The sequence below is a fragment of the Rhea americana genome, unplaced genomic scaffold (assembly GCF_003343005.1).
Source record: "Rhea americana isolate MKP2758 unplaced genomic scaffold, rheAme1 scaffold_65, whole genome shotgun sequence".
NCBI lineage: Eukaryota > Metazoa > Chordata > Aves > Rheiformes > Rheidae > Rhea > Rhea americana.
Genome location: NW_028186812.1, coordinates 2,044,582 through 2,072,452, shown reverse-complemented (window position 1 = coordinate 2,072,452; position 27,871 = coordinate 2,044,582). Strand labels below are relative to the sequence as shown.

The 27,871-nt window shown below is 33.2% G+C and overlaps 1 protein-coding gene across 1 annotated transcript in view; it reads right to left on the bottom strand.

Annotated features, from left to right (window-relative positions):
- The window catches only part of NBEA (neurobeachin), a 519,273-nt gene that overhangs the window by 312,199 nt on the left and 179,203 nt on the right, over positions 1-27,871 (bottom strand). Inside the window, exons 22-29 of the mRNA XM_085320669.1 lie at positions 26,732-27,751; positions 24,276-24,493; positions 22,707-22,860; positions 14,604-14,784; positions 13,121-13,251; positions 11,779-11,886; positions 9,791-9,959; positions 8,279-8,374 (exon numbers count right to left, since the gene is read on the bottom strand). Coding sequence (XP_085176795.1) covers positions 8,279-8,374; positions 9,791-9,959; positions 11,779-11,886; positions 13,121-13,251; positions 14,604-14,784; positions 22,707-22,860; positions 24,276-24,493; positions 26,732-27,751 — 2,077 coding nt within the window. The remainder of the gene's footprint in view (positions 1-8,278; positions 8,375-9,790; positions 9,960-11,778; positions 11,887-13,120; positions 13,252-14,603; positions 14,785-22,706; positions 22,861-24,275; positions 24,494-26,731; positions 27,752-27,871) is intronic.

Genomic DNA, 27,871 nt, shown 5'->3' with positions numbered 1-27,871 from the left:
ATGAATTAAGGTATTTATTTTCTAGGTGAATTTCCCCCCCTTTTTTTGGGGAGGGGGTCAGTATTCTTCTTGGGTAAACTCAAAAAGCATTTAAAATTTTCGCAGAATAATTAGAGTAGCGAAAGGAACGAAGGAACAGAACAGATGCTAAGGGAAAAGGACATAAAGGTGGACCAAAAAAGAAGAAAGAGGAAGAAAGGTGCAGTGTATTGGACACTACAGATTTCCACCTTGTGCCCACATTTTCTTTCCTCTTTTCTTACATTTTTTTAAAGAAAAATAGCTGAGTTTGCAGTCAGCTACGTTAACAGCTATGTTTCTGACCCACTCTGTGAGAAAGCTGCGTTTTTTGTGGGTAGACATTTTCTGCCCAACTAACCGGAAAAAAATCTGTCACCTGAATTACCACCAACCAGCCACAAAAATTAATGATGGAAACTATACTAAACCGTTTCATACAAAGTATGACTTTGCACAACCAAAGAACTTTTAAAACATCTATAATTGGTACAAACTACTAATGCTACTTTAAAGAACTAAAATGTATTTATAGGCATGCAAAAGTGAATCAATCAGTAAATGTATGTGCAAGCCTATCTTCTGCTGCCTTAAATAGCTAGTGAAGGGAAGTAATTATTAAATTGAGATGTATTTATTACTGGCTCAAGAGTGCCAAATGCATCTCCTCTGACAAGTAGTTGGTAGAAGTGGTATGTATTTCATCAGGAAAGCCATATAATAATTTTGAGCAATATGCAGAAATTCAGTAGAATTTGATATTTATGATTCTCATGATTATCATCTATATTTCTTATAATATTTCACTCAGTTTATTGAAACCATATGTACAATGAGATTCTGATGAAGGTGGAGCCAGGGATTTTATCAGGACTTTGTGGAGGCAAAGGATATTTTGAGAGTCAATGTAAATTAGTTCCCTAGTCTACTTTGCGCAGTTAAAATTCCTAAAATTATGTGAAATTCCCAGAAGATTGTACACCTGTAAGACCAGAATGCCTTGATGCTTTACTTGTCTTTGAAGAAAAAGATATTTTTGCAATATTTTAGTAAAGTTAGCGCTGTCAAGAAAAAAAATCAATAGCTTCCAGCCCATACACAGCATATAGCTTTATGACACCACTTTGTTCACAATGTTTTGAGAAAAATACAGACAGTGGTACCAAGAGAGATGAAAAGTCAATCCATTTTTGATTAAAAAAAAAAAAAATCATGGTAAGTTGCATACTGCTTTTCTTTGCAGAATATGACACACAGTTAGTTACATTTTTGCAATGCTTTTGCAAACACTCCTGAATTTTAAATGATAATGTTAATTCTTCGGCTGAAAAAGTCTTTCCATTAGTTGCCTAATACCAATTGTGCTCTTCGTAATTAACAGGTTGCCAGTGAAAGAGCAGGAAAGATTATTTCCACTTCTCTGCTGTTGGAGATGTGAAGGCAGTGTTTCTAGTGAACAGTATACTGTTGAAAGAAATAAACTTTCATGCTAAGTAAGGACAGCTTCAACAATGACCAGAAGTGAGAAAATTCTCTTAGCGATCCTGACCACTGTAACTAAAAGCACTTCAAATTGGTAGGTATATTTTAAAGAGATGACTTAATTTTACATAATAATAGGGCTGACTAGCTGGTATTAAGAGGAGAAACTATGCCATAGTCAACTGATTCAATGTTTCTACTCTCAAAAGACCTACTGACTACCTTTTACCCGGTAAAAAAAAAAGAGCTGCCCTAAATGTTTTGGTCTCAACTCCCCAACCTTCCAGACATGACACAGGTATTTTTATACCAATTTTAAGAAAATATTTCAAATTTACCAGCGAAATCACCTGAGAACACATTATAGTCCGAGTTATTTCAATTGCTGCTAGTCTGAAAATAAGAATTTCTGCATTTTTCATTGGATTCATAAGGGCTGCACCTGCTGACCAAGGGGATGAAGGTAAAGACCATTACGATGTTTTGACCCCTGAGATTTTATCTTACCACGGCTTTTGGAACTGGTAAGACCYGCTCATTTCAGAATCTGCCATTAAGTCAGAAGCTTTATAAGAGTCTTGATACACCTCCTTCAAGACCTAAACATCCTCTGACATTAATTTCATCTATCTGCTTGCAAAATAAGACAGAAGGAGTTTGTCTCCCTCCCATAGGAGGTAGGTTTGCTTACAAGGACCACTTTCAACCTGCTGAATCTGCCATTCCAAGCTTTTTAAAGGTCTTGAAATCATCCCTAAGCATTAAGAGTAAAGGTTAAGCCCTAGCACTGCATCTCAGTTACATACAACACTGCTAAGATTTCTCATAGTTGCTTGAGGGAGTTACTGCTGAAGATGAAAGGCAAAGAGTATATAAAAAGACTTTACTAGCCCTTCAAACTGCCAGGAGTAGTTTTCTGTTGGGGAGCTTAAACACTCAGCAGGTTTAAAAAAAAAAAAACACTCCCTCCCACCAGCATGAGTTAAAAAAAAAAAAAAAAAAAAAACCCTAAACCCACACGCATACAACAGAACAAATGAGATGATGGAGGAAGGTGCTGATTAGTTTCATGGCACACTGTTGGACAGGTAGAGAGGAAATAAGGGTCTATGATATGTATTGCCTAGGTTTACGAGACTCCAAAGGGAAAATGCTTTCCAAGTACTAGCTTGAAGACATTACAAAACTGTTTAGAGGGACATGTAGTTCCTGATTTCAGACCATATCTACGTAGTGCTAGTGAAGAAGAATATGGCCACATAAACATATATGTAACAAATTACAGTTGTCTTTGGGACAGGATGAGAATATTTATTACAAGGCACGTAACATCATTAGGTCCACTTTGTTCAAGTATCCAATTAACCTCACCCAGCATAACTGGAATGAAATTTAAGGATAGTTATAAGAAAAGCAACCTGGTGAAAGCTGGAATTCAGAACTATCTGTTATATTTTTAGCGTACTACCACCTGAAATTTATAAACTGTCCTTTGCGTTTCCCAGTAAATAACCCTAATTGTTACATATGTTATCAATTTTACAGAGACTACAATATCTCAGATTTGTCAATTTATTTCTACTTAAAATACAGATAACCCATAAAAGATTTTTTTTTCCTCATGGTTTAGAAACAGAATATTGCACATCTTTTCATAATGGCCATACTAGATGCTCATATATTCAGCAACATATTCACAAGCTTTTTTTTCTTAATACATAACCATGTAATTCCTTATTCCAAAGTTTTAGCACTGCATTTCTCTTTTGTCCTTCCCAGCAGGCTTGTATTTGGTATTACGAAAAAATTCAAGAAAAATTAGACTGAAGTAAGTGACCCAGAAGAGTAAAATAGTGTCTTGAAGAAAGACACAACATGAACAAATTGGACAGAGTATTCTATAAAGATTTTGCTAATAACAACTGTTAAGTTGTAATTTCTATGTCTAATTATTGTTCCTGTACTTACACACGTATGTACATACACAAGTATGTGTAAGGATATTTGGAATGTAAGCGCATAAAATTTGTAAGCATATCTCATTAGCAGCTGACCTCTTCTTTAGTTCTTTAAATATAGAGTAATTTACTATAATGTTCTGAAATCTAGCAGTTTGCTGGTTCTTACCTCCTTTACTGTATAATCTATAGCTTTTATTGTAGTATAAATTTATCATAAGCAGAGGCAGAACAATTTCTTCAAATATAGATATCAGAATGACATATAATACATTCAACTCACAAAAGTGGATAACTTTAGTGAGAAATGCCGAGCAAATGAGCAGAAGCAACTAGTTAACTGCCCTTTAAGTCCTTTCATATGAAAAAATTAATTAAAAAATAAAGATCAGGAGAGCTTCTGTATTGAATATATTACTAAGGTCTATATGTAAACTCGTATTCATTTCTGATATAAATAATATGATTACAGATTTCACCAGCAGCATTATTCCAGTATGGCCAATCTAAAAATGTTACCGCAAAATTTAGATCACATTTGCCCTGTCACAGTTGGGGTAATGTACTTACCCCAGTAATGTACTTAATCGTAGTGTTTGTGAACTGCTGGATAAACCTTAGAGGTTTCCATTGGTGAGCTTTTCCTCACCAAAGTGTGAAGTGACTTCACATGATAAAACTAGGTTGAAGGCAGAGCTATAGTGGATACTTGTTCAGCAGGAGCAGTTTCTATAGTTAAATAAGATCCCCAAAAGTTCTAAGCAGAGAAATCAACAATTACAGAACACTTAATATTGCACTGGGGAACACAAAAATAATAATGATAATGGAAGAGAGAAACACTTTGAGAAATTTTTCAGAATGCACAMTACACAACTGATAATTTCCAGATATAAGTTGAAAACTAGTACAGGGATTTTGGTCATACTGTAATACCAACAGCCACAGAGCTAGTGAGAGCAGTACTGAATACTTTCCATCTTCCATGACAACTCTGATGTATACAACTCTCTCTTTCTGAAATAGATACTTCTAATGTTATTCCCATACTTATTACCTCAGTTTTTTAATTATGTTGAAGAATGTATCTTTGCCACAGTCAGTCAAAGAAATCTGATGAACCAAAAGCTTTGCAGGCCAGACAGCTTTTTAGATCATTCACTGGGCTCTTGCATTTCAATAATTCTTTAGCAAAGTCTCCATTTTGAAATATTCATAAATACAGAAGAATTGAGCCATTCAATATCCCCCAAATCTAACTGTTTAGTAATATGGAGAAAAAGTAGTATGTCTGTGTTTCTCAGACATCCTGTAGATGCAAGAGAATAATTCTAATCTGCAATTTTTCTTTAAGACAATGATGATAAACTACTCCAGAGAAGACACTCAAATTCTACTGTATAATTTTAGGACTAGCTAACCAGAGTCATCTAACTCCACTTTGCAAGGTAACCACAGAGCTGGCTTCCCACAATGAAGAAAAGTTCGTCAGTGCTTAAAAATTAGTCATGTTCTGTCCTTCAGAAAACATTCTGTTGTCCAAGATCTCTCTTACTTGTTTCTGAACTTCAAGGAGGAGTGCTAAGCAAACATTTTATCTTTAAAAGGATGAGCAAGACTACATTTTCTCCAGAGTATCCATGCAAACATGTGTCTTTCACTGACATCTTGCTGAACTGTCAAGATTTGAATCATAATTGCTCTTCATTGATGGGCACTCATCAGGAATAGCATGGAACGGCTTCATATTATTATAACAAATTGAACAGTATTTATTGCTAAATGGTAGTTATGGACAACATTATTTTATTTTTTTTCCTCTTTTTGGATGCATCTTTTAACCTTTTATCATTAAAAAATAATTTACAGCTTGTGAACAATATCTGATTAATAGCAAAAAAAAAAATAATATAGAAACATTATATAGTTAAAGGTGGTATATGTTTCCCTGCAAAGCACACTCTGAAGTCTTTTATTTAAATACATAAAAGTTTCACATTAAGCAGAATGATGTTCAGAATTCCAGGAACCTGCACTTAACACTAGCAGTAAGTATTCACAAGAAACTCACCACTCATGTACTGAAAAGTATCTGAGACAAGCAGGGTCTCACTCAACTTAAATATATTTAAACTAAGGATAATGTCAAGTGTTAAAAAAAATATGTCTAGAAAATTCAGTATCATACTAATTTTAAATATCAGTAATATACTCGCCCCCAATCTTACCCTTCCCCCCTTCCCCTCACAAATGGCCAATTAGATTCTATCCATCAGAAATGGATTTCTCTTAATCAGCCAATCCCTCTCCCTTAATCTGTAGACATCTATCCCAAAGAACCCTTGAACAATTCTAGCAATAATGATACAATCTCCTATATTGAATTGCACTCATAAGGAATGTTCTTATAGATCCAATTAGTGTCATGCAGAGTGAATAAAATATATGGGTTTTATTTCTATAAAAGAACAGAATTTCTAGCCATATTTTTACTAAATAGAATTTTCCTTTAAAAAATGTATTTACTTTTAAATGCCAAATTAAATCACTCTGTAATACGTTAAAATATCTCAAAGTATAAAATAATACTTGAACTTTACATGTTTGCTGCCAACATCTGAAAGCAAGCCAGATCACTAAAAGAAACTGATTGACTAAGCCACCAGAACCAAAAATTCCTTAAATGATAAAATAGTTTGAGACTTTTAGTCTCTTCTAACACTGCTGGCAATTTTTTTTTGTTTTGATTTTTTTTTTTAATTTTAATTCCTGGTGATGTTGTTCAAAACTGAAAAACTGGCTTCAAAAATTAAAAAGCAGAAACTTTTTTCTTCTGTGATGGATGAAGCTGAGTTAGGAGTAAGAGATTGAGACCTTACAGATTTAGAATCTTTAAGGATATGGTGTTTTTCAAAAAGTAAAATAACTAGAAACAGATAACATGTCCTTTATTGGATATTATTTTTCTAAAGGGAAAATACCTTCCTTTTGTATCTTGCCCACACATTTACTATAGTTCCATTCAACTAAGTTAAACAACAAAAAAAAAGCTACATTTTACTTGATCTCTAGTCAGAGTAAATATTATAGACTATAGCATAGAGGACACATTATTACAGAAAATGCCTTGTCTGAAATATTGTGATGAATGTGTATACCTACCTCCATTGTCTTTTAGACTTTTTTCTGCTTTTGTTGTGTATTTTATTACAAATACTATACATGGATTTAAAAAAAACCTCACTATCTGTTACATTTTCCCCTTTTGCTAGCCATTGTTTCAAGKGTCGCGCTTCATACAAACACCAATATAATCTCATTTATGTTGCATAATTTCCTTTTATTGCACACAATATAATAAAAAGTTAAATATCTTTAAATCACTCTGTGTTTTGAGGTATTGTAATCAATTCCAATTTTCAGCATAGCTGGTTAAAAATAAAATATCCTATTGCAGGATACACAAAAGGTGTTCTAAATGCAAAAAAAGATGAGAAAACAAGAGTCAATTAAGTTTTAGGTACAGTTAAGTTTTTACTCTACTCTGCTGAACTAGCAGCAAATGATTATTTTCTTTTTTTCCTTTTAATCAACAATGGATTAAATCAATTATATACCAATATGTCACAACAGAGAATACCACAGCAGCAAATTGAGTCAGCAACCACATAAATTGAATGATACAAAATTAAAACGTGTCTTCTTTGGATGGCGGACAATAGTCCATGGTAAAAATGTTATGTCCTTGCTTACTAGTTGTTAGAGCTTAAAACATTTTCTAATTACAAAAACATACAAACAAAACACACACACAAAACTAAATTTAGGAAATGGCAGCTTAAAACAATGATTTTTAAACTGATCTAATGAAAAGTTTAATATAAAACTCTGAGAATAGTGTATGATAAATAAAAGTTGCATTTTTCATAAAGTAGGCAGTCCACTACTTCTGTTCATTATAAACAGGAGGATACAATTTTAAATCTCTTCTTACATTTTTAATTAGTCTTTTCACTCATTGAGATTTTTCAAAATGATATAAAGAACATTTTCATATGATTAAGTTTTTTTTTAACCTCTATGACATTTCTGTATTCCCAGTATGGCACTTGCAAATAAATGAGGAAATGTACATGCAAACTTGGCTAAAGTTACATTCAGGTATCCCTTTCATTTTAACATAATGACATCTGGAAAACACATTCCTTAGATAGTGTCTGCTAAAAACAGCAACAAGAAAACAGACTCATAACATGTAATAGTTTCTCTGGTCACAAAAATAGCCTCTTTCAAGAAAAGCACAGCACAGCACATTAACTAACAGGCATAAAATAATTCACAGTACATACAATATAAAAGGTTTACATACCATCAAGAAGGCAAGAAAAAAGCAAGAAAGGAAGGAAAAAAGAATAACGGGAAAAAGTATGGGGAAAGGGAATATTACAAAAGTACTATATATTTCATTTGGTATGTAATGTTTCTAGAATAGGCCTGATTTTATTTTTATGGATCTAATACTGTAGCAGAATAACCTCAGACCAAAAGCATTTAAAATTCTCAACACCCATTCCCTCCTCCTCACTGCTCTATTTTTTATTTCGTATACATAAAGTTAGTAAATGGTAGTAAAAGTGGGAAAGAGATTTTGTAGAGAAATGTAGCTAGGAAGTTAAAGTTTTAAAGGTATCATCAGGTCTGATCTCCATGTAACCTGAGGCGTCTACTTATTTTTCAACAATTACATCACCATTAGTTCTTGAATTACATCACATTAAATAAGAACACCCAAACAGGTTAGGAGATGATGTTAATATTACCTTTGTAAAATGAGTGGGTAAAGCTCTGCTCAGGAATTAACTTGGCAAGGAATCCATGGTTCAAACTTGGGTGAGGGATAGATGGTATGACCACAACTGTGGAGAAAATCATGGAATCAAATGTGAGCCAGCTAGTAATCATGTGTGGCCTGGTCCACTGTGGATCCATGACAGAAGTCCTATCTCATTGAAACATGCAAATATGGTATTATCAACAAAAATGCATTTCTGAAGGAAGAAAACAAGTTCTGTATCAAGAGATAGGAAACAGCATACCTATTAGCTGGGTACTGCAAGAGCAACATTCACGGGGGAAAAAAAAGACACAGAAATATACACACAAGACAATCATGGGTGCATTTCACTGAAACTAGCAGTCTTCTACTGCAGAACCATAATCTATAACCAGAAGGCACATCAAATTATGATTGTTCATAATTGACTATGTTTATATAGCTTTATTTAAAATGGAAAGTCCATAAGCACATGGACATTGAAAATAGTGCGTAAGAAGTAAATTAAAACACAATGCTGAATCAAAAAATAATGTAAATGTACTGTAGATGACTATACGTAAATATGACACAAATTGAAAGACACAATCTATGAAGAATGAAAATTAGCAACTCCAGAAATGAAGAAATTAATTCAAATTCAGTATTAGAAGAAAAATGTAAATGAAGAGCATCATGAAGAGATGTAGCTACTGTTTTCAGCTTTCCACCTCTTTTAACACAGAAGGTGTAGTTATAAACAACACAATGGGACTTGAAAAATCTATGGAATTGCCAATATAAAATATTTGAAACAAATTGGGGAAGAATTTAGATCCCTAATTTCTGACAGGTTCTTCAACTAACAGTCTCCCTCCCTCTCAGGTTGAAAAACATTTTTAGTAAATAATAATAACAACAACAACCACAACAGCAAAAATCACAGATTAGTCAAAGAAGGCAACAGAAATCTTCCTTTTTATTATACTGTTTCCATAGGCTTTTAAATGCAGATGCCAACACAGAAGGACCTCAAGGAAGTACAGTCCTCTACCACTACCCTTTCACAAACCTCCTTATTCAAACAAAAGGAGTTCATGTGGGCAAAAATTTGTGTTAGCCACTTATACATTTCACATGGTATAGAATTAAAGATATCTGCCCTAACTAACAACTAACAGATTTATGAACTCGTGCTCATCAACTATCATGTACTTCACAACTTTAACTCCACTGAGCACCCTGTTTCTTTTCAACCCTATAAAAATTAAAAAAATGAAAGCATAAGAAACATAATAAGCAAATGAAAATTAGTTAAACCCAATAAGCAGATACACAGACTAACTGGAATCTCTCAACGTATGTCAGAGTCAAATGATTTTAGAGAAACAAAGTAGTAAGTTATTTCCTGTTAGAATATTAAGTTGTTCATAAAAAATATTTTGTATTAAATAATTACAGTTATAAAAAACTTCTACATATCAAAATAAAAAATAACATTTGAAGAAAACAGTTGTACCTGTACTTGTTGGTGAATTTATTTCTTGTCTGATATTTCTACCTGCCTGGCTTCCAGATCTTGCAGTCTCTCGCTGAGGTTCTAGTATATCTCGGTATTTGGAGACCATCAGAACAGAAATAAAGTATACTACTGCCAAAGCTAAGAACTGAGCCTGTTTGCTATCATCCTGTGTTAGAAAAAAAGGAACAGACCTATAATATCGGACATTTGCATAGAATTTTCRCACAGATTTATCATAAAATTTTATAAAAACTTTTTGAGATGTTATATTCATTAACACAATAGCAAATGGATTACATAAAAGATTTAATGCATTTTCAGTGGAGTATTATGCATATAGCATGTATGCAACATACCCATACGCAATATACAAAGTGGTCATATTAAGAATAGAATCTCTCAGGCAATTTGACAATTACACACATCTCTGGGACTGTGAAGGCAATGGGCTTTTCAGAGTAGGGGCCTCATTCTGCTCTTATATGAGAGCATATTTGAGTCTTCTCAGCAGTGAAGACAATTACTTTTGCTGCCCCAGCAACAAGAATCCCAAAGCTCCTGCCACAGGAGGCTATAGGATAGTGTATACAAACCAGGCTTGCTGATGCTGTTTCAGCTAACATTGGGTAAATTAGCAGGCATGTGTGTTCTGGTAACATGGAGGCAGGAAGGCTACAACCATTATTTTTCCTCTAGCAGTACATACCAGCTCATACATACTGACTTCTTCAGCTGGATCCACAGCAGCAACCCTACTTTTCAAGGGGTCTGATATAAGTAAAGTAAATACCGAGACCAAAGCACCTTTGCTGTCTTCTTTTCCTCCCATCCCATACAGTCTTGTTGTTCTGTGGCAAATATTTGTTTTACCTATGCTTAGATGTGGTTTGGATTGTATTTAAGTTACTGCAATTCATCTAAAATGTATTTTTTATTATAACATAAAAACTAGTATGGTAATAATTAAGCCTTTAATATCTATTTACTTGTATAGTGGTTTTGCATTGTCTTACTGCCACAAGTACACATTTTCTACTACAAATCCAGTGCTTGCTTTCCACGTTCCTCTGGCTGCTGTTTAATTTGGCTGCATGTCATTATAACTCTTTAAAATGATTGGAAATCCTCTCATTAAGTTCTTTCATAGAAGCATCAGAAATGATGTTTTCACTATTTCTCTCTCTGTTCTGATCAGGTCATCCTGACAGATAAATTCTCCTTGTCACAAACTGTAATTTCTTCTGACTTAAATGATTCCCAACTTCAGCTTTCACTTAATTTCACTTAAGCTTAGGCTGAAGAGTCTAATCTTAAAGTGTTATTTGCATATATAGTGTGTATATATATATACATATATATATATATAAAGCAGTACAATACAAATTACTTTTTTATGTGTGTGTATATGCATGTGTGTGTGTGTGTGTGTGTGCACATGCAAACACACAAATACACATACACATAAAAAATAATTCCTATTGTAATGCTTTCAAAAAAACCCATATTGCATCATGGTCTTGTGCTTAGAACAGCTGCAGATAAACTTGAACAAAAATTTTAACATATATATTTGTACGCTTATATACTTATATTTAGCAGAAGTAAAAATTGACATTATAAACTGATTTGCTGTAGTTCTGCAATATGTATAATAATTCTTCCTCCACTTCAGTTGGACAAATAGCAGACACTATTAGTAATACACTTTCAGTCAATATTTTTTCTGGTTATGATTATTTGGTTTAGATGAAGTTTGACTGTAAAGCACACTTATCTACTGTTATCTACTAATCTCAAATAGCTTATCAATATGAATTTAAAGTGCAGAAAGTGGTCAGGAGCTACAAAGCCATGAGCAGATGGCTTTCCAGGTATTATATGAAGTGTGGCACAAGAAGATGTTATTACTTTTGGTACAATAAAAACCTCTTTCAAATGTAACTAACGATTTTGCAGAAGAGAGAACTACAGTACATATTACTCACCACATCACGAAAAACAACTGCTCGTAGACGATTAATATCAACATCCTGAAGAAGTCTGTCAGGGTCTTTTATAGGAGAAAGATTGCCAGGGACATTTTCAAGGGGATTCTAAAAGTAAAAAGTTGTGAGAATTTTTTTTTCTAAATACCTYAATTGAAAACATTTCTTTTAGAGTCTTAATTTGATACTTTTTTTTAGATAACACTATAAATTTAAATTCTTTTTTAGTACTAGACTATTTCCAATATAATACTCAGACAAGACTTCCACAAATACAGCAAAGTTTTAAACTATTGTCTTAATAATAAATATTTAGATATAAATTGTTATATCTTGCCAATACATCAGAATAATCGTATCTCTTCCCAGAAGTTAAAGTACTAATTTACAGATAAGTTATTTCAGATTATTATTTTTTTCAGAAGTACAATAAAGCATTTCTAATATGCATATTAAATTTAAGAACTATGAGTAGAAATATTGTCAAAAATAGCACCTTTTCGTTTTACTCTGATAATTATTATTACAGATTAATTATAGTAAAGTAGTATGCTTCAAAAAACGATAATGTAGTACAAATGATGTCAAATCATCTAAAAACCTCCTTCCCCTTATTTGCTTTGCACCAAATGTGAAAAAGTGAAGGGATACATTGTTTTCATGTGACTTAAAGAAATAATATTGTCATTGAAGACATTTTTAAACACTATCTGAAAAATGCTTTAGAGAGGAAAAAATATTACAGGTAGAGATGAAAATACAGTACCCAAAAAGTGATTCTATTATGTCAACTTACATGTCATACTTTAGTCATGGGTTGTGATTTTAGCTTAAGGACTCCCAAATTCTAAAGACTGTCAATAACTTTGAGAAAATTAAAAGACAAGTGATGAAACTGTCGGGAGTAAGTGTATATTAAACAAGTTGCATTCTCAAAATCAGACTGAAAATACTGATCACCTCTATGTATGTAAAGTTCTACTGAATTTACAAGGGCTCTGATTTTCCATTTACGAAAACATCATGCAGAATTTTATCAGAACTGTAGGTGCCTTAAGAGATTAAAAAAAGATGCAGGTATATAGGGCCAGTTGTGGGTGAAGGAATTCGATCATTTGAAGTAGACCATGCAGGAGCGATATAACTCTTGAAAACAGCTCCAGTCATACTACTATATTAACACTTTTTTGTTTCAAATTAAAAAGAAAAACTATACTTTCATGTAACATCAGTTAATAGCAAAAAACTAAGATTTTGCCAACAAATATCTGAGAAAGCAGTTACAATTATTCTGTAGTCAGTCCAGTCTGGTCAAAGCTGCTGGGACTGAAGACTGGATTACCTTGGTTGTTGCTGATGCAGTTACACTCTGAAGAGTCTCTTGAGTTTTACTGCTGATTAGTGAAGTCTTGTTCACTCTTTCTCTCTGTCTTTGCCGACACTCTAAGCAATTTCTCACAGCCACACAGCACACTAAAGAGAAGTTATAAAAAGAAATCAAATTAGGGTATTTCTCATAGTTATTTCAGAATATCAATTAGTAATCCATACACTTCTAGCGTCAATAACCATGCCCAAACAGTAACTGCAACACAGATCTCACGTTAGATTCCAATAATAAGAGAACATTATGGTGACTTTCTAATTTCATTCTTTTAGTTGAACAAATTTATATTTTTATTACTGCTACATCAACAGATTAGAATTTGAAAATGGAACAATGGTCCCTGAAATAGAACTCTTCTATCTTGTCTATTGTCTATCAATTATCAACACTTAAGATCATGAAAGCACTTTTGTACAGTTAGAATACTTTTAGGGTTGTACAGCTAGAATAGGAAAAAAGAGAGGATTAATTTATGATTTGATGAAAAATGACCATTGAGGATAAACTATAAGTTTTATACTAATTAGTTTTATATTACTAATAACAATTATAAATAACCCAATAGGTGGTATGAGTAATAGTAGGACAAAATTGAAATATAAAAATTATTCAGCACTTGAAAGCTAAGAAAGTATGCAGGATTTGGCAATAGAGAAAGTGCACCATGCTGACAGACCAAATTAATGTTCACAAGTGTAAAGTCATGTAAGTTGAATAAAATAGTCTAAATTATTCTAGAACCTTTAAATGTTCTAAATTAACTGCAAATGCATATCTAGCAAAGATCTTGACCTGAGCATAATACAATTCAGAGAATTTCCACTCATTACAACAGGCAGGGGAAAAAGAGTGAAGAATAATATGATATCTACATAAATCAACTCAAAACGTTCACGTCTCAAACAATGTGCTTAACAAACCAAAAGCTGTGTAACTGTACTACTGTAATAGGAATAGTACATACAGTATATAAACATACAATAAAGTAAATGGTGAAGACAGATGATAGGTCTGTTGCAGCATATACTGTGGTCTGCAGTGACTGCACTAACACTCCAAACTTTTAATCTTACACAGCCTATAAGTAGCCTACCGAATGTGCAGAGACTTGGATGAGGAATTTTGTAAAAGATATGTAGCAGAGCAATTTTTTGGAAGAGTACTTTTTGCCTTTTATCTTTCTTTAATATTTTTACTCTCTGAAAAGGACATACAACTTGAAGCATGTAAGAACCATTTTGGAAATGTCATTTAAATCTATTTTTGCATTGGAATAGAATCAGCCTTAACACAGTATCAGGTCAGTAATAATTTGGGGTTTTTTGATCTATCACATCATAGTCAGTACAAGGTCATTTCCTGCATGTGTCATTACTGGGTCTAGCTTTAGTTCATTGATCTGTAAGTAATTATTTAAGCACACTGTCTGCAGACTTACCAAGCCTTAGGCACTGTCGCATTAAACCTCCAGAAGACATGTTCTTTTCAGCTTCAATCTCACTGAAATTTAGAGAACTGGCAAATACCAGTACATCAACCATTGCCATCAGACGGCTGAGAAAAGTTACTGCTGTCTCTGCTGACATTCCTTGCGTCACTTCAATATTTTCCAATTCCGTCTTTAAAAGGAGATAATTAAACATAGTTTGAACACAAATTAAATACAAAGGTATCACATACACATTAAAATCTAAATTGTTGCACTAAATGGTAAACAAATACCATGAAAAAGTTATTAAAAATCTCCTATTAATTTCCATTAGCATAAATATGAGTGAAATTCAAAGTAAGACAGCATGAAGAGTGAGAAAAAATATTTACATTCACATGCTCTCTAAGAGAATAAAAATAAATAATATAAATGAGAAAATTACTAGCAATTACATAACAACAAGTGTGGCCAGCTAGTAAAATAGTGGAAGGTATAACTAGGTACAACATTCTCTTATGTTCTTCCACTGGCTAACCAAACTGATACAGCATTGGTAGCACATTAAGGTAACTACACTCTGTATAGCTCCTACAATCCTTTACACAAATAAGTAGATGTAAGAAGTGGAGAGGGGGGAAAACCAGTTTGGCTCTGCTTTCACAAAATTTTTCTCCCCTGGGAATGCTTACTACCCTATAGCAATCTGACAGAGTTCAATTCTTCCGGAAATCAGAAGATAGTATATTTACTCACTAGAGTGACAAGGAGGCAGTAAAAATATGACAGTTATATATGGCATGCGGCTTACATTTCCCACAGAATCATAGATTTCTTTCTAATGTAGTGTTGTACTCTCCTTAACAGGAATCCACAGAAAAAAGGTGAATGAGCTCATTATTTCTGAAATCTAGAAAGGGGTCATGCTTTTCTCCAGAAAGATACCCGAATGTGTAGAGATACGTTTTCAAAAGCATTTAAATGTCTAACACTGCAGAAAAGTGAGTAAACAGTATGTTTATTAAAAAAAAAGTCTGTGCAAGTAGCTAATCCTCACTTCTATTTATGGAGCTAGGCACAACTGAAAATTGGATTTAGTTCTGTGACATTTGTGATTAGTATTTGACTTGACATTTTTATGCCCAAATACTGCTTTAAAAATTCTGTAGATGTCTGACTCTTACTGATTGTCAGCAAGATTTCAGATCCCAAACCTCTTTTGAACAGAATTCAGTTACTTTGTATTACTTATACTGTATTATCTGTATTACTTATTGTATTACTTATATGTATTCCTTATTACTTATAAGTATTATTTTTGTTTTTCTTATTTTTGTTCTTCTGTGAAAAAAAATGTTTAAAATACATTTTGTGCTGTTATGGACATTTCTTTCAAAAGAAAAAGAAATAGGGAAAAATTAAAAACCCTTGATTTCTCTATTTCTAGAAAATGAGTATTCTCACTCAAGAGTTACTTTCTAGAATAGTTTAAACCATAGCATATCATCAATGCAAAGTGCAAAACAGTATTAAGAAAGCAACTGTTTTGAAATGTGCAACAAAATGTGGCACGTGTCATCACGATGACAGATAACACTTCATTTAACTTCTCATAAGGATGCAACATGTCAGCTACATGGGTGACTTGGAATAAGCTGTCACCTGTCGGATCTGCCCAGCAAGATCAGAAAAAAAAAAAAGGACAATTAAACCTCAGAGGAACTATTACTATTCTCTCTTTAGACAGGTCTTCCCTGCTTTGCATGTGTTGTTTTCCTACTTTTTGGAAAAATAAGTTGTTCTTTCACTATAGATTGGGACATCTAAAAACAGTTATGCAAAGACAACAAAACTGTAAAAATCTATAATGTGGATACTCTGCTAGAAAAACTTAGAAAAGGTGACTACAGAAACCTGTACTTTGAATTCATACTTAAAACAAAATCAGAGATGCTTGCTAGCAGCCTGTTGACTGCCTGCTGTAGATTTTTCTCAAGCATTAACTATATTGCATCAATCACACTCTTGTGATTGGAGGACAACTTCTATAACCTTCTCAGTATATTTATTATTTTATTTTTCCAAGTTATGAAATAAATTTATTTTGTATCACATTTTAGTGTATTTTATCAAGATTTCTGCATTTTGAATAGAAAAAAAATCAGTATCTCTTTTTTAAAATCACCCTAAAATTCTTCTGGGAGAGAAAAAAAAATAAATGAAAGAGATAGTCATTTTAATGGCAAAACTTACCATCAGTTCTACCTGATAACTACACTACATTGATATTCTACCAACATTTAAAATAAGTTCCCCTTTTCATCAAGCTGCCTTCAGATATTAGCAATATTTTACATTGATGTGATTTAAAAATGCTTAAATAAAGCACACTGATCACCATCCCATGTCTACTCTGCCTATTTTAAGAGCAATAAGATATATAATTAAATGTTCRGAGCCTAAAGTTTTCTTGTACTGACAAACACATCTATAACTTAAATTAGCTTATCAAATTGCCTAGTTTTGTAGTTAACAATAAGCATTATACTTGACAATGCATTAAGTTACTGAAAGGGAACATTTTAGGAAAAGTTAATAAATATGCCCGATATATTCCTACTCACATCCTACTATATATGATATAGAAAATAAACTAAAAAGCTAAAATATTAAATTATGAAAAATAAGAAATTTTTGAAAATGCAAAAACTGAAACTTACAGCAGCAATACTAACCTTAGAACCCTGGACATGCAATAGACAAAACAGACAACAGATCACAACAATAAAAGAAAAAGAAAATTATTTAAGTTAACTAAAAATACAATGTAAATTTGAAACAAATTAGTATCCTGGAATTATACACAAATTAATTTACAATTGGAATAACATGACATTTCAGCTTAGCAAGAACATTTGCAAATAAAGACTTATATATATAGCTATGCATGGGAAAGGAAAAATTGTGAATCTTGCTTTACTGTGGAGTTCATGTAAACACTGATTTCTGCAAACCAAAGGACATATCTTATATAGTACACAGAGCAATTTTGTGAATTTTGTAGACCGAAGTAGCATTCTCTCTGATATATATGTCATAGAAATAAAACGAGTATTTTAGAACATAGCATTCAACTAAAATGTAGTAAAATAGTTAATCTCTGTTTGAGAAGGCAAATACGTTTGAAATGCTTTGACAAAACAAATAAAAATCACAAAAAGCAAAATGGATCTTCATGTATAAGGCTCCTTCATTTGAAGGAACACAAGGTAGCTATTTCCATAGATTACATTTGGGTGTGATCTCTTCAACTTAATCCAATATTATGCCAAATCCTTGAATGCTTTTGAACCACAGAAAAATCCTAAAAATTTCTTTCCAGTGCCTGGACTAGTCCTCAAATTCTGATGTTCACAGTTAAACAGTTGCATTAAATTTCATGTTTTTATTTTGGGTAGAACAACCTTCTCTTTTACAGGCTTGAAACTAATCCTTAAATTTAGACAGTTTATATTTAAGTAAAAAGAGAAGTTTTGTCTTTTTACTATCTTGGAAAGAAGAAACACAGAAGAATATGGTATCTACACTACAAGATGATTTGAAAATGACAATCAATCATGGAAAGTTCCAAATGCAATTGATCACCAAGTTATCACTCTCTATTATTTAGAATAGTTGTAATGTTTCCCTGTTCAAAACCACCAAATATCTTCAGTATGTTTGATGATAAAATCACAGAAGAAAACAAAATTTCAAAAAAGTATAGAAATAAATGGGATTTTCAAGAGTATTTCAGTATTTTTGTAATTTAAGTAGTAGAAAAATGTGATCTAGCACAAAGAATCTTAAGCAAATTACTTTCTTTTTGGAACAGAAAAGATCACACTCAGACATTTTTTAAAAAGTTTGCCTCTTCTATAGCTGGGTGCATCTATCTTGAGGATCAACCTATGGTTGTTTTCTCAAGATTACTAGCCACCATTGATTCTCAGAACTGTCTATAGATGACACTGGACTTCTGCCACCACATTAGTAATGATCACAATAAGGCTAACACAATACACTGCATAGAAAAATATTTTGTCGCATTTAATTCACAGAACTAATAAGGCTGTTTTTTAAAATATTTTATCAAGTTTTGTACACAGATACTCATATAACACCAGTAGTCTTCAGATCATAGTTTAAGAGTTGCTGTTTTAAATACTGTAAGCCAGAATTAAAATTCTAGACATCATAGAATCAATGGAAAAACAAATTTCAAGGGGGCCAGAAATTTATTTTCCATTTTCAGAGTTATTTCAATTCCTCAAATGTATTTCTTTTGCCATACTCCACGTCTTCAAGTTCTTGTCACAGGTGGTATCCTTTTAGTAACAAACGATTATTTCAGATTGCTAGTTTGTACACAAAGTGTTTTATCTGGTTGCCAGCTGCTGCTATTGACAGAAGGCGTCTTCTGTGAACCTTATTCCTTCTAATTTTCCAAATATATTTACTTAACATTTCCACACCATCTTAAGAAAGTCTTTCTTTGTAGTATRGAACACTCAAAGACCTCCCCCAGAGAAACAAAGTAAATCTGTGCTTTCTTCAGTATTCCATGAAAATGTATCATCCCCACTCTACTCTTCAGCCAGTCAYAACTTTGGAGGTTTCTTGGTTTGTTTTCACAGATAATGCATTAGGTTCTATGCATGAAAACATACGGTCTTTTCTTCTTCCTATGCATATTCAATGGTCTCTATCCACACTGCTATTCGAATCATCCTAATATAATCTGTGAAATGTTTTTAATACATTTCAACTTTGCTCTTAGATAAATCAACCTTAACTACTCTGACAGAATACCAGAATTTCATTTCATTCTTACAAATATTTTGAAAGTTAAAATATACGCTGATATCTAGAGTACTTGAGATAAACAATTACACAACTTTTCAAGATAGATTTCAATACTTAAGGAATTCCATTTTTTCAGTTGTGGTTACTGATAGAAGTCTCAATGCAGCCTCAAGTGACTAAGTTTTCTTTCTTGCTGTAACATCAGAAAATTCTACTAGAAATTTCAGCTACTCTCTTTCATGGATAGACATGGTCACTGGCCACACATATGGCTGCTAATATAAGAAATATCCTTTAAAAAGACAAAAAAAAAAGGCAAAAGGCATATGACAGAGGAGTTATACTGAAAGCATTCAATAGCAAAGAAATTCCAGAATTAAGATTGTCCATTGCACAGCAGATGAGGGGTATGCAGAGTACTCTTTTACTTAGCCCAGCAGAATTGCCATCTCAGTACAAATCTTAACTATGTAAAGGAAAAAGTCTTACTGAACTGGAAAATTCTCCAAAGCAGTCTTCTTTTTAAAGAAAATGTCATAATGCTACTCACCAAAGGAGGAAACACACCCACAGTTTGTGGTATGTTTGTATATTTAAATATTATTACCAAAAATGGTTAGAAAAAATCATCTCAGACTGTTGAGAAAATCTTTTGATTCATGAGCTACAACACAAAATTTTGAGTATCTTGTAGAAAGAAATCATTCATTGATATAATTTAACTTAGGCATTGTATTAAGAGCCTAGTCAAACAGCACTCAACTACTATTATAAGAGAAAGCTGCTCACATCATACATTAACTGYGATACTGGGTCAACCCAAGGGTCTGTCTAGTCTAGCATTCTCCCTCCAATAGTGACGGACTGCAGTTTATGGAAGAATACAGAAATCAGGGCAAACATATTGATCACTCTACTGAYACTCATTTACTGTTTTAAGAGCTAGAGAGGGTATCCAGACTATCATGTTTAATAGCTACTGAAAGACTTATCCTTCTAGACTTTATCTAATTCTTCTGAATCTATTTAGTCTTGTAGCCTCCATCTACAGACTGTTGAGAAAATCTTTTGATTCAATATCCTATCACAATGAGTCACACAAAATAACTGTGCTCCTTCAAAGCACTTCTTGTTTTTGTTTTTTCAAGCCTGCTGCGAAGTATAAAGTGTTACTATTTATGCTATGAAAAGAATGGTTAGTCATTTTTTCTCTTCCTCTCCATATCATTTATGATTTTGTAGATTTCAGTCATATCTCCTGGTATGTCTGTTTGAAGCTGTGGAGTCTTTACCTGGTTTAGACTGTCTATTTTTGGAAGCCATTAAGCACCTCTGAACATCTATATCTCAATTCTGTGTAGCTTTTTTGACACCCTGTTCAAACAGCAACCTTCCCATTTTATAGATCGTGCAGATTATATACATTCATATCAACAAGAATGAGTTCATTTTACCTCATTTCTTCCTTTCTCATCCTTAATGACTGGCAACTTTCAAATCATGTGTAATATTCCTATTGAAGACCCTTTGGACTCACTCTGTAACTTTAATAATTCTTACTTATTTCCCCCTAGTGAGTCATATCTTTGGTGTAGTACATGTACTTCTAAAAATTCACTTACTTTTTGATTTGGACTAGTGAAATATAAAGGCAAAAAGGCTATTAGTCAAACAACAAACACTGACGTATTCCCACTCAATCCTTATTTTGGTATCATAAAACAGGATGAAATTCAGTAAGAGATCAGGGTAAGTGTAGCTGTCTGCTTGTCGCACTTACAAGCAAACTAGCAAACAGAATAAATAAAGGTCAATGGTGAACTGCAAAGTTATTAATTTATGCAATGGCTCTGTAAAGTCAAAAAAAAATGGATAAAAAGCCTAAAGATATCAACATCATTTGATGGAATTATCCTCTAATTCAAGCTGTGCTTGTTTCAAATTTTTGTATTAAAGACGTCAAAGAAAACATCTTCATTTTCAACCAATGCCCAAAAGGTTTGTTTTCAGAAACATCCCCCAATGTACTTTTTTCTAAAGACTCACAGTATAGCTTTCATCTCAAGATGGGCTGGTGTGGTTTCACTCACACATGCCAACATTCTTTATAATGTAACACTCACAAAATCTTTTATATAGCAGACTTGATTTCATTCTTGTGATTATAGTGAAATTAAGTCCTTCTTATGAGTCCTGCAATTTTTGTTCATAGCAAATAATTTTCTATTTTACATAGTGAAAATAAAACAGAGTACTTTTAATCATCAATTGTTTGGCTGCGGGTAATAATGTTTAGCCAACTGCTATTCAATACATTCATATCATTCAAATTAAATAGTGAAAAATATTTTTTATTAATTAACAAGTTGTTAATTAACAAGAAGTATTAACAGAGGCAAAGAAATCTCAGTTGTTGAATGCCTAAAATAAAAAATTGAGCTTACATTGTTAATTTTATTTCTAGTCTCCAGTGCACTACTACTAGCTCCACTACTTTAGGGGAATCCCTTCACCTCTTCTGTGCCTCATTTGTTCCCTTTCAAAGACCACCATTAACTGCAAAACCTTATATGATGTTTGAGACAAAATTCAAATACAGTTCAATACAAATTCAGTACACAGGAGATGACTGTTTATTTTATACGTACAAATAAGGCACCACAAACAAAATGCTGCAATTACTTACTGACAATAATGCAAAATACACAGAGTATCTCTCCCTTCTTTMATGGAACATTCCATTAGACTATTTTACCTGCCTGAACTGCAATCACCTATGAAGTGACCACATAGGAAAGAATAAAACTATGAATTTCTTTCAATAAGAGATAACAAAATGGAAAAGAAAGTCAGGATCTCCAGAAAGAAGGACTAGTGAGAGAATGACTTCTATTATCATTTGACATGCAAATGGTGGCCATGCAGACCAGAGTTATGAATAACAATGACTAGGCATGATAAAGTATGTAATTTTGTTACAGTAACCATTTTTCTAACAGTCTTGTATTTCGAATTAAATATTATATACCTATGAAATAGTACTATTCTTTCTTACTACTGCTGCTCTAATAAAATTAACATTTCAGATTATTATAAACACTCTGTATACTGAATCTTAAAAGTTCTGATCATAAATTTCATTTTTGGGAAAGAAATTAGAAGGGAGGGGAGGGGATTCATTAAAAAAAGCAGCTGCAAACAGTGGCACATATTATTCTTTTTACAGCAACTTCTAATACGACCACTAGGTGGAAATATTGTACTTACAGTTGGGGATGTGGCTGCTGACAGCAATGGTAAAATTCCTCCACAAGCAATAATAATATTGTCTACCATCTGGGAAATGAGGTGTATTGTGTTGTGTACAAAAATAATATTTTCATTGCTATTGACAAAGTCCATCACAGACTTTGTGGAGTGACTGCAAGAACAGAAAAAAGGATGAATTAAAAACAAATATTTAAAATGAAAGTTTAAATTAGCCTTTGCAGCCAAAACATGAATTTTTTTTAGATACGCAGATAAAATCTTTGCTACAAAATTTTACATGTGTAAAAATCTAAACAGAAATAGTCTAATGTATGAATTCACAGCTACCTAATTTCACACCAGGACTAGTTTCAGATACACAGCTCAGAACAACGGCCCATAACCTTTTATTCCCATCAATCAGTATTTTACTTCACAGGCAGTTCTACTGAAAGCAATAGGGCTGTTTCTTCAGAGTGAAAGTTCATATTCAATATTAATTCATCATAAGCACMGTGTCACTTAAAGCAGCCTCAATAACACTCAATGAAGTTATGCAGATGTTCTTGGTGTCGGTATTCTTTTTTCTGTCTTTCCTACAGCCTGGTCTGTAAGACTGCCAGTGATCAAAGAAACCTTCTGCTAGTGTCTTAGAAGAGTAACTTGATGATCTGTTGATTCCTTGATCTTATTTATATCCAGTAAATGCTTATAGGAGAAAGCTAAAATTTTTCCTAATATTTCCTAAAGCTAAGGTATTTTCCTAATATTTACTTTAAGCATTAGCTTTACATAGATCCTGATACGGTTAATGGAAATTTCAGTAACTCTATGCTGGTGAGAAATTGTCCCGTGAAACAATCACTCCCTAAAAATACAAATCAAATGTGAGAATATTGAGGAATACTTGGCCTACTAATGATATATCCTTTCCCAAAATAATATTGTTGCMAGCCAGTAAAGAAAAATTAATGGTTTAAACTGAAACAAGTACAAACTAAACTCCTGATCTACAAATACGAATAAAACATAGAGGAAAAGAAAAAGATGTTCGGCAAAAAAACAAAACAGAACAAAATTTAACTAAAATTGTCTATTTCCTAGTGATTACCACAGAATAGCTCATGAAACTGAGAATTAATGTAATACAAATTGATCATTTGATATAATTAAGCTAAAGTTTTCTGAAAATGACTTATTTCACTTAAAGATCTGTATAGAAGGTATCTCTTAATTAGACTAACTGAAAGAGAGGCAAGCTACAGACACTCAAGTCTTCCTCAGGTCTGAAACAGAAGCAGCAAATTCTAATGCTAAATACAAGCTGAGACAGCAGCTCAGTTTAGCTAGGCATAAGTTACACTGTCTCTGAAGAAAACAGGAAGTGTTGCCTGTGAAATAGAGCTGGAGCAGACTGGGAAGGGCTGTAAAGAGAAGATACAAAGTACAGAAGAGCACTTCACTTCACAGTAACTCTCTCCCCTCCCCTGTTTTCTCAGTAATTTCCCTGTACAACACAGGGGCCATCTAATTGTTCCTTGCTGACAGAAACACACAATAGGAGTTAAATAAGAAGCAACCATCTACCTTCTCCAGACATGTACATCTGTTTCTAGTGCAAACAGCAAATCTGTCAGGAGCCTCTGATGCATTGGAGACCATTTAAACTCTGGAATACGGAACATAGTTGTGCGTGGACCTGGACTAAACTGTCTTCGCTGCTCTTCTGTCATTGGCATTCCTCGAAATCCCAAGTCAACACGTAAATCTCGGTCTTGTTGGGTGACAGACCGACCCTGCACCGCCTATATTAACAAGAAGTTCAAAAATTGTGTTAAGATTGTATAATGTATTTAGGAGTAGATAAAAGAATTTCAGAAAGGATTGGCTAAAACTAATCGCAAGCACAAATGACAGGAGATATTGTTATCCCAGTATGGGTAGTATCATTCAAAAAAAAAGAAATACTCCCATTCAAATCAATCAGCATTTGGAGCCTATGGCTTGCCTTACAATCAGGTATTCTCTGATGCTTCACATTTAGGTTCCTCACTTGAAATACTACAGGAGAGACCAAATGCTACACATATAAGGGCAAAAGCAACAATATTTTTTCCTGTCTTATATTGATCCTACCTTACATTTATCTGAAAAGTTCCTTAATGTTTATATAAGATTTTAATCCTAACAGTTAATTAATGTTTTATAATTTTATATTCTTATAATTCAATTATAACAGGTGAAATTCATCATGGAAAGAGGTTAAGGGACAGATAAGTCCCAAATTACAGTGACAGAATGTTATATGGTAGCAGTACGTAGGCAGATGATTTTTTAATTAAAGACTTATCTTACAAATTCACTGTGTTTGTGTGTGCATATATATATATATATATATATATATATGTATATATAGCAAATGAGTACTGGCATTTCACTTGCTTTTTGCTCTTTAAAAAAAATCTGTATTTCAAGATAAAAACTATCTGCTCCTTTTCCTACTCTTCTCTTTTCACGTCCATTTATCACTTTCCATGGTATGAACAGTCCTAATTTTATGATTTAGAACAAAAGTATTTGAGAACTGATAGTACAAATATGCTCTTCCTCTCAAGAGTTCTAGATGTTTTTCTTTATTACACAGAATGCTTTCAAATATAAGAATCTACTCAATATATAAGATATTCTGTCTTATGAGGATTTTCTCAGGTTTGAAAGTATACTTTTAAAAGAATCAATTTTTTTTTTATCATAGCATTTTAAGCATTATCTGTTCTTCTCTTCAAAAGCACAGTTTTTAGATAGATGTCAGAACCCATTGGTTTGAGCAACCTTTTTTTTTCTTTTTTTTTTAATAGCAAGAGCATGTTTATTGGAAATCAGGGATTCCTTGAATACATGAAATTACATTTACTGGAGATTTCTGAAAGCTCTTCCTGAAGAATAATGAGCAGAAGCTGATCTGTGTTCTTTTATCAGACATTTACTTTGAGTGCCAGGGTATCTTAGAAACTCTTTCTGATGACATAGTGTGCACTACACAGTACTAGGCAGAGCAATTTTTGAAAGCACTGGCTCTTCCACCACAGTTTCAGGAAGTCTGCTTGACTTCAGAATTGTAGGAGATCAATATTAGTCCATGTGACAGTAGTAAGGTAGTTAAGTCTTTAAAGGTAGGCTCTTTTTTTCAGCTGACAACATCCTTACAAGCAATCTTTGAGTAAGTGCTATAGTCTCAGAACAATGATAGTAAGGAAATTAATTCCGTGTGCCAAAAATACAAAAAGAACCCAAATTTTTATTGCCTATAGAAAGCACAAATTCTTTGAAAGAATCAACTTCTAGTATAGGCCTTTCAATTTTAAGGATTCTGGGCCTTTCAAAAAACATGTAGTAAGATTTTTCAGGGACAGCCCTCGACAAGAAAGGATCTCCAATAAGGTAGCTACATTTTTTTTTTTAGTAAACATCTTCAGTCTAGAAAATTAAAACATAGTTTTTCTCCTATTATTACTAAACCATTCCTTCTCTTCTGCCTAGATCAATATGGAGACCATTTATGCCTGCATTCCTGTATTGGAAGATGTACTGAAGCACTGAAGTGCTGTAAGTCAAATTACATTCTGAGGAAGGTACAGCAAGAGTAAGAATTATTTAATAAATAATAAAATAGAGATATTGCTCATCCTAAAAAAATATGCAAACAAGATCCTTGAGGCCTAAGGCAGAATTATAAGAGCATTAGTTAATCTGTCTACAGGAAATAAGGGAAAAAGCTGAGAGGTTCCTTTAGCTAAGTTTTTAAATTAGAATATTCACAGTTACAATACATATTTTCTATATAGTCATAAAAGATTCTACAGTGTCTTACACATGCAATGGCATCATCCTTTTGAAAACACACAGGTTTGGAAGATGGACTCCTCATATAATCAAAGAAATGTACTATAAGCACCTGTCAGATCTCATACTAATAATTTACTCAGCAGCAAAGAACACTGATTACATCAGACACATACAAGGCTACAGCACTTGAAACTTACTTGGGTTGTGGTAGTTGTCTGGATCTTCCTTATCTCCTTTCCTGCTTCCTTACCATCATCAGATCTTTCTGTGTCTGATATTATACTTCCAGCATCAACATTAGGTACAGTTTTGCTACCAGAAGACTCTGTCTCCAGAGTTGTGGCTGTCATTTCAGCATATTCTAATCCTTTAGATGACGAAGCCAATTCCCTCTCAGAAATGCTACTCATTCCATCTGAAGTTGTATGAATCTTGAACTCCTTGTCCTCTATTATACTTGAAGGACATGTTATATCTACATTACCTGTCATATGTGCAAGCAATCCCAAGTCATCATTTACACCAAGATGCATTTGCGTCTCTTGTACATTTGGAATAGAAATGTGATTAGTTGAAAGTTCAGGTAGAAGTTTCTCCTCTTGACTAGGTATTTTATCAAAGAGAAAAGAGGTACTGTTAGTAGAAGGTTCATCCTTCTCATCAGCTAGCGTTATTAACGGACCATTATCTTTTTCCTCATTCTTCTTAATAATACCCACACTTCCATGAACGTTATTTTGAAGTTTCTCAACAGCAGCACTATATACATTATCTAAAAGAGATTCAACTTCCACAAGCGCACCATTTTCTCCAGTTACCAGCGTCTCTGGTGATAAATCCATATCATCAAGTTTTACTTCAGTAGCCTCTACCTTTTCAGCTTTTATATCAACTAAAAGGTCATGAACTTCCACATGTACTCCTCCTCCTGGTCTCTCAGCACTTCCAAGCACATCATCCGATACCTTTGTAGCCATTAGCAAGTCCCTAGTATCTGTACTGACAGGGTAATCTGTTTCACTTTCAGGACTTTGGCTTTGTGAAAGGTCTTCTATCTCTCGAATTTCCATTCCACCTTTTGCTCCTGTTGTCTGAGATGAAAGACCTGAGATAGTGCTCACATTTCCCTTTTTCCCCTTTTTTATGTTCTCTTCCTCTTGCCTTTGATATTCTTCATACATTTTTGCTAGGTATTCCTTGTGAGCCTCATATGTGACCTTGAAAATAAAAGAACAGTTTATGTGGACAAGTATCTACATAAAGTCTGACAAAAAACAGTAAGAATCCTAACTACATAATACTAAATACATATGGCTCACAGAATGTTTCACAGCAAA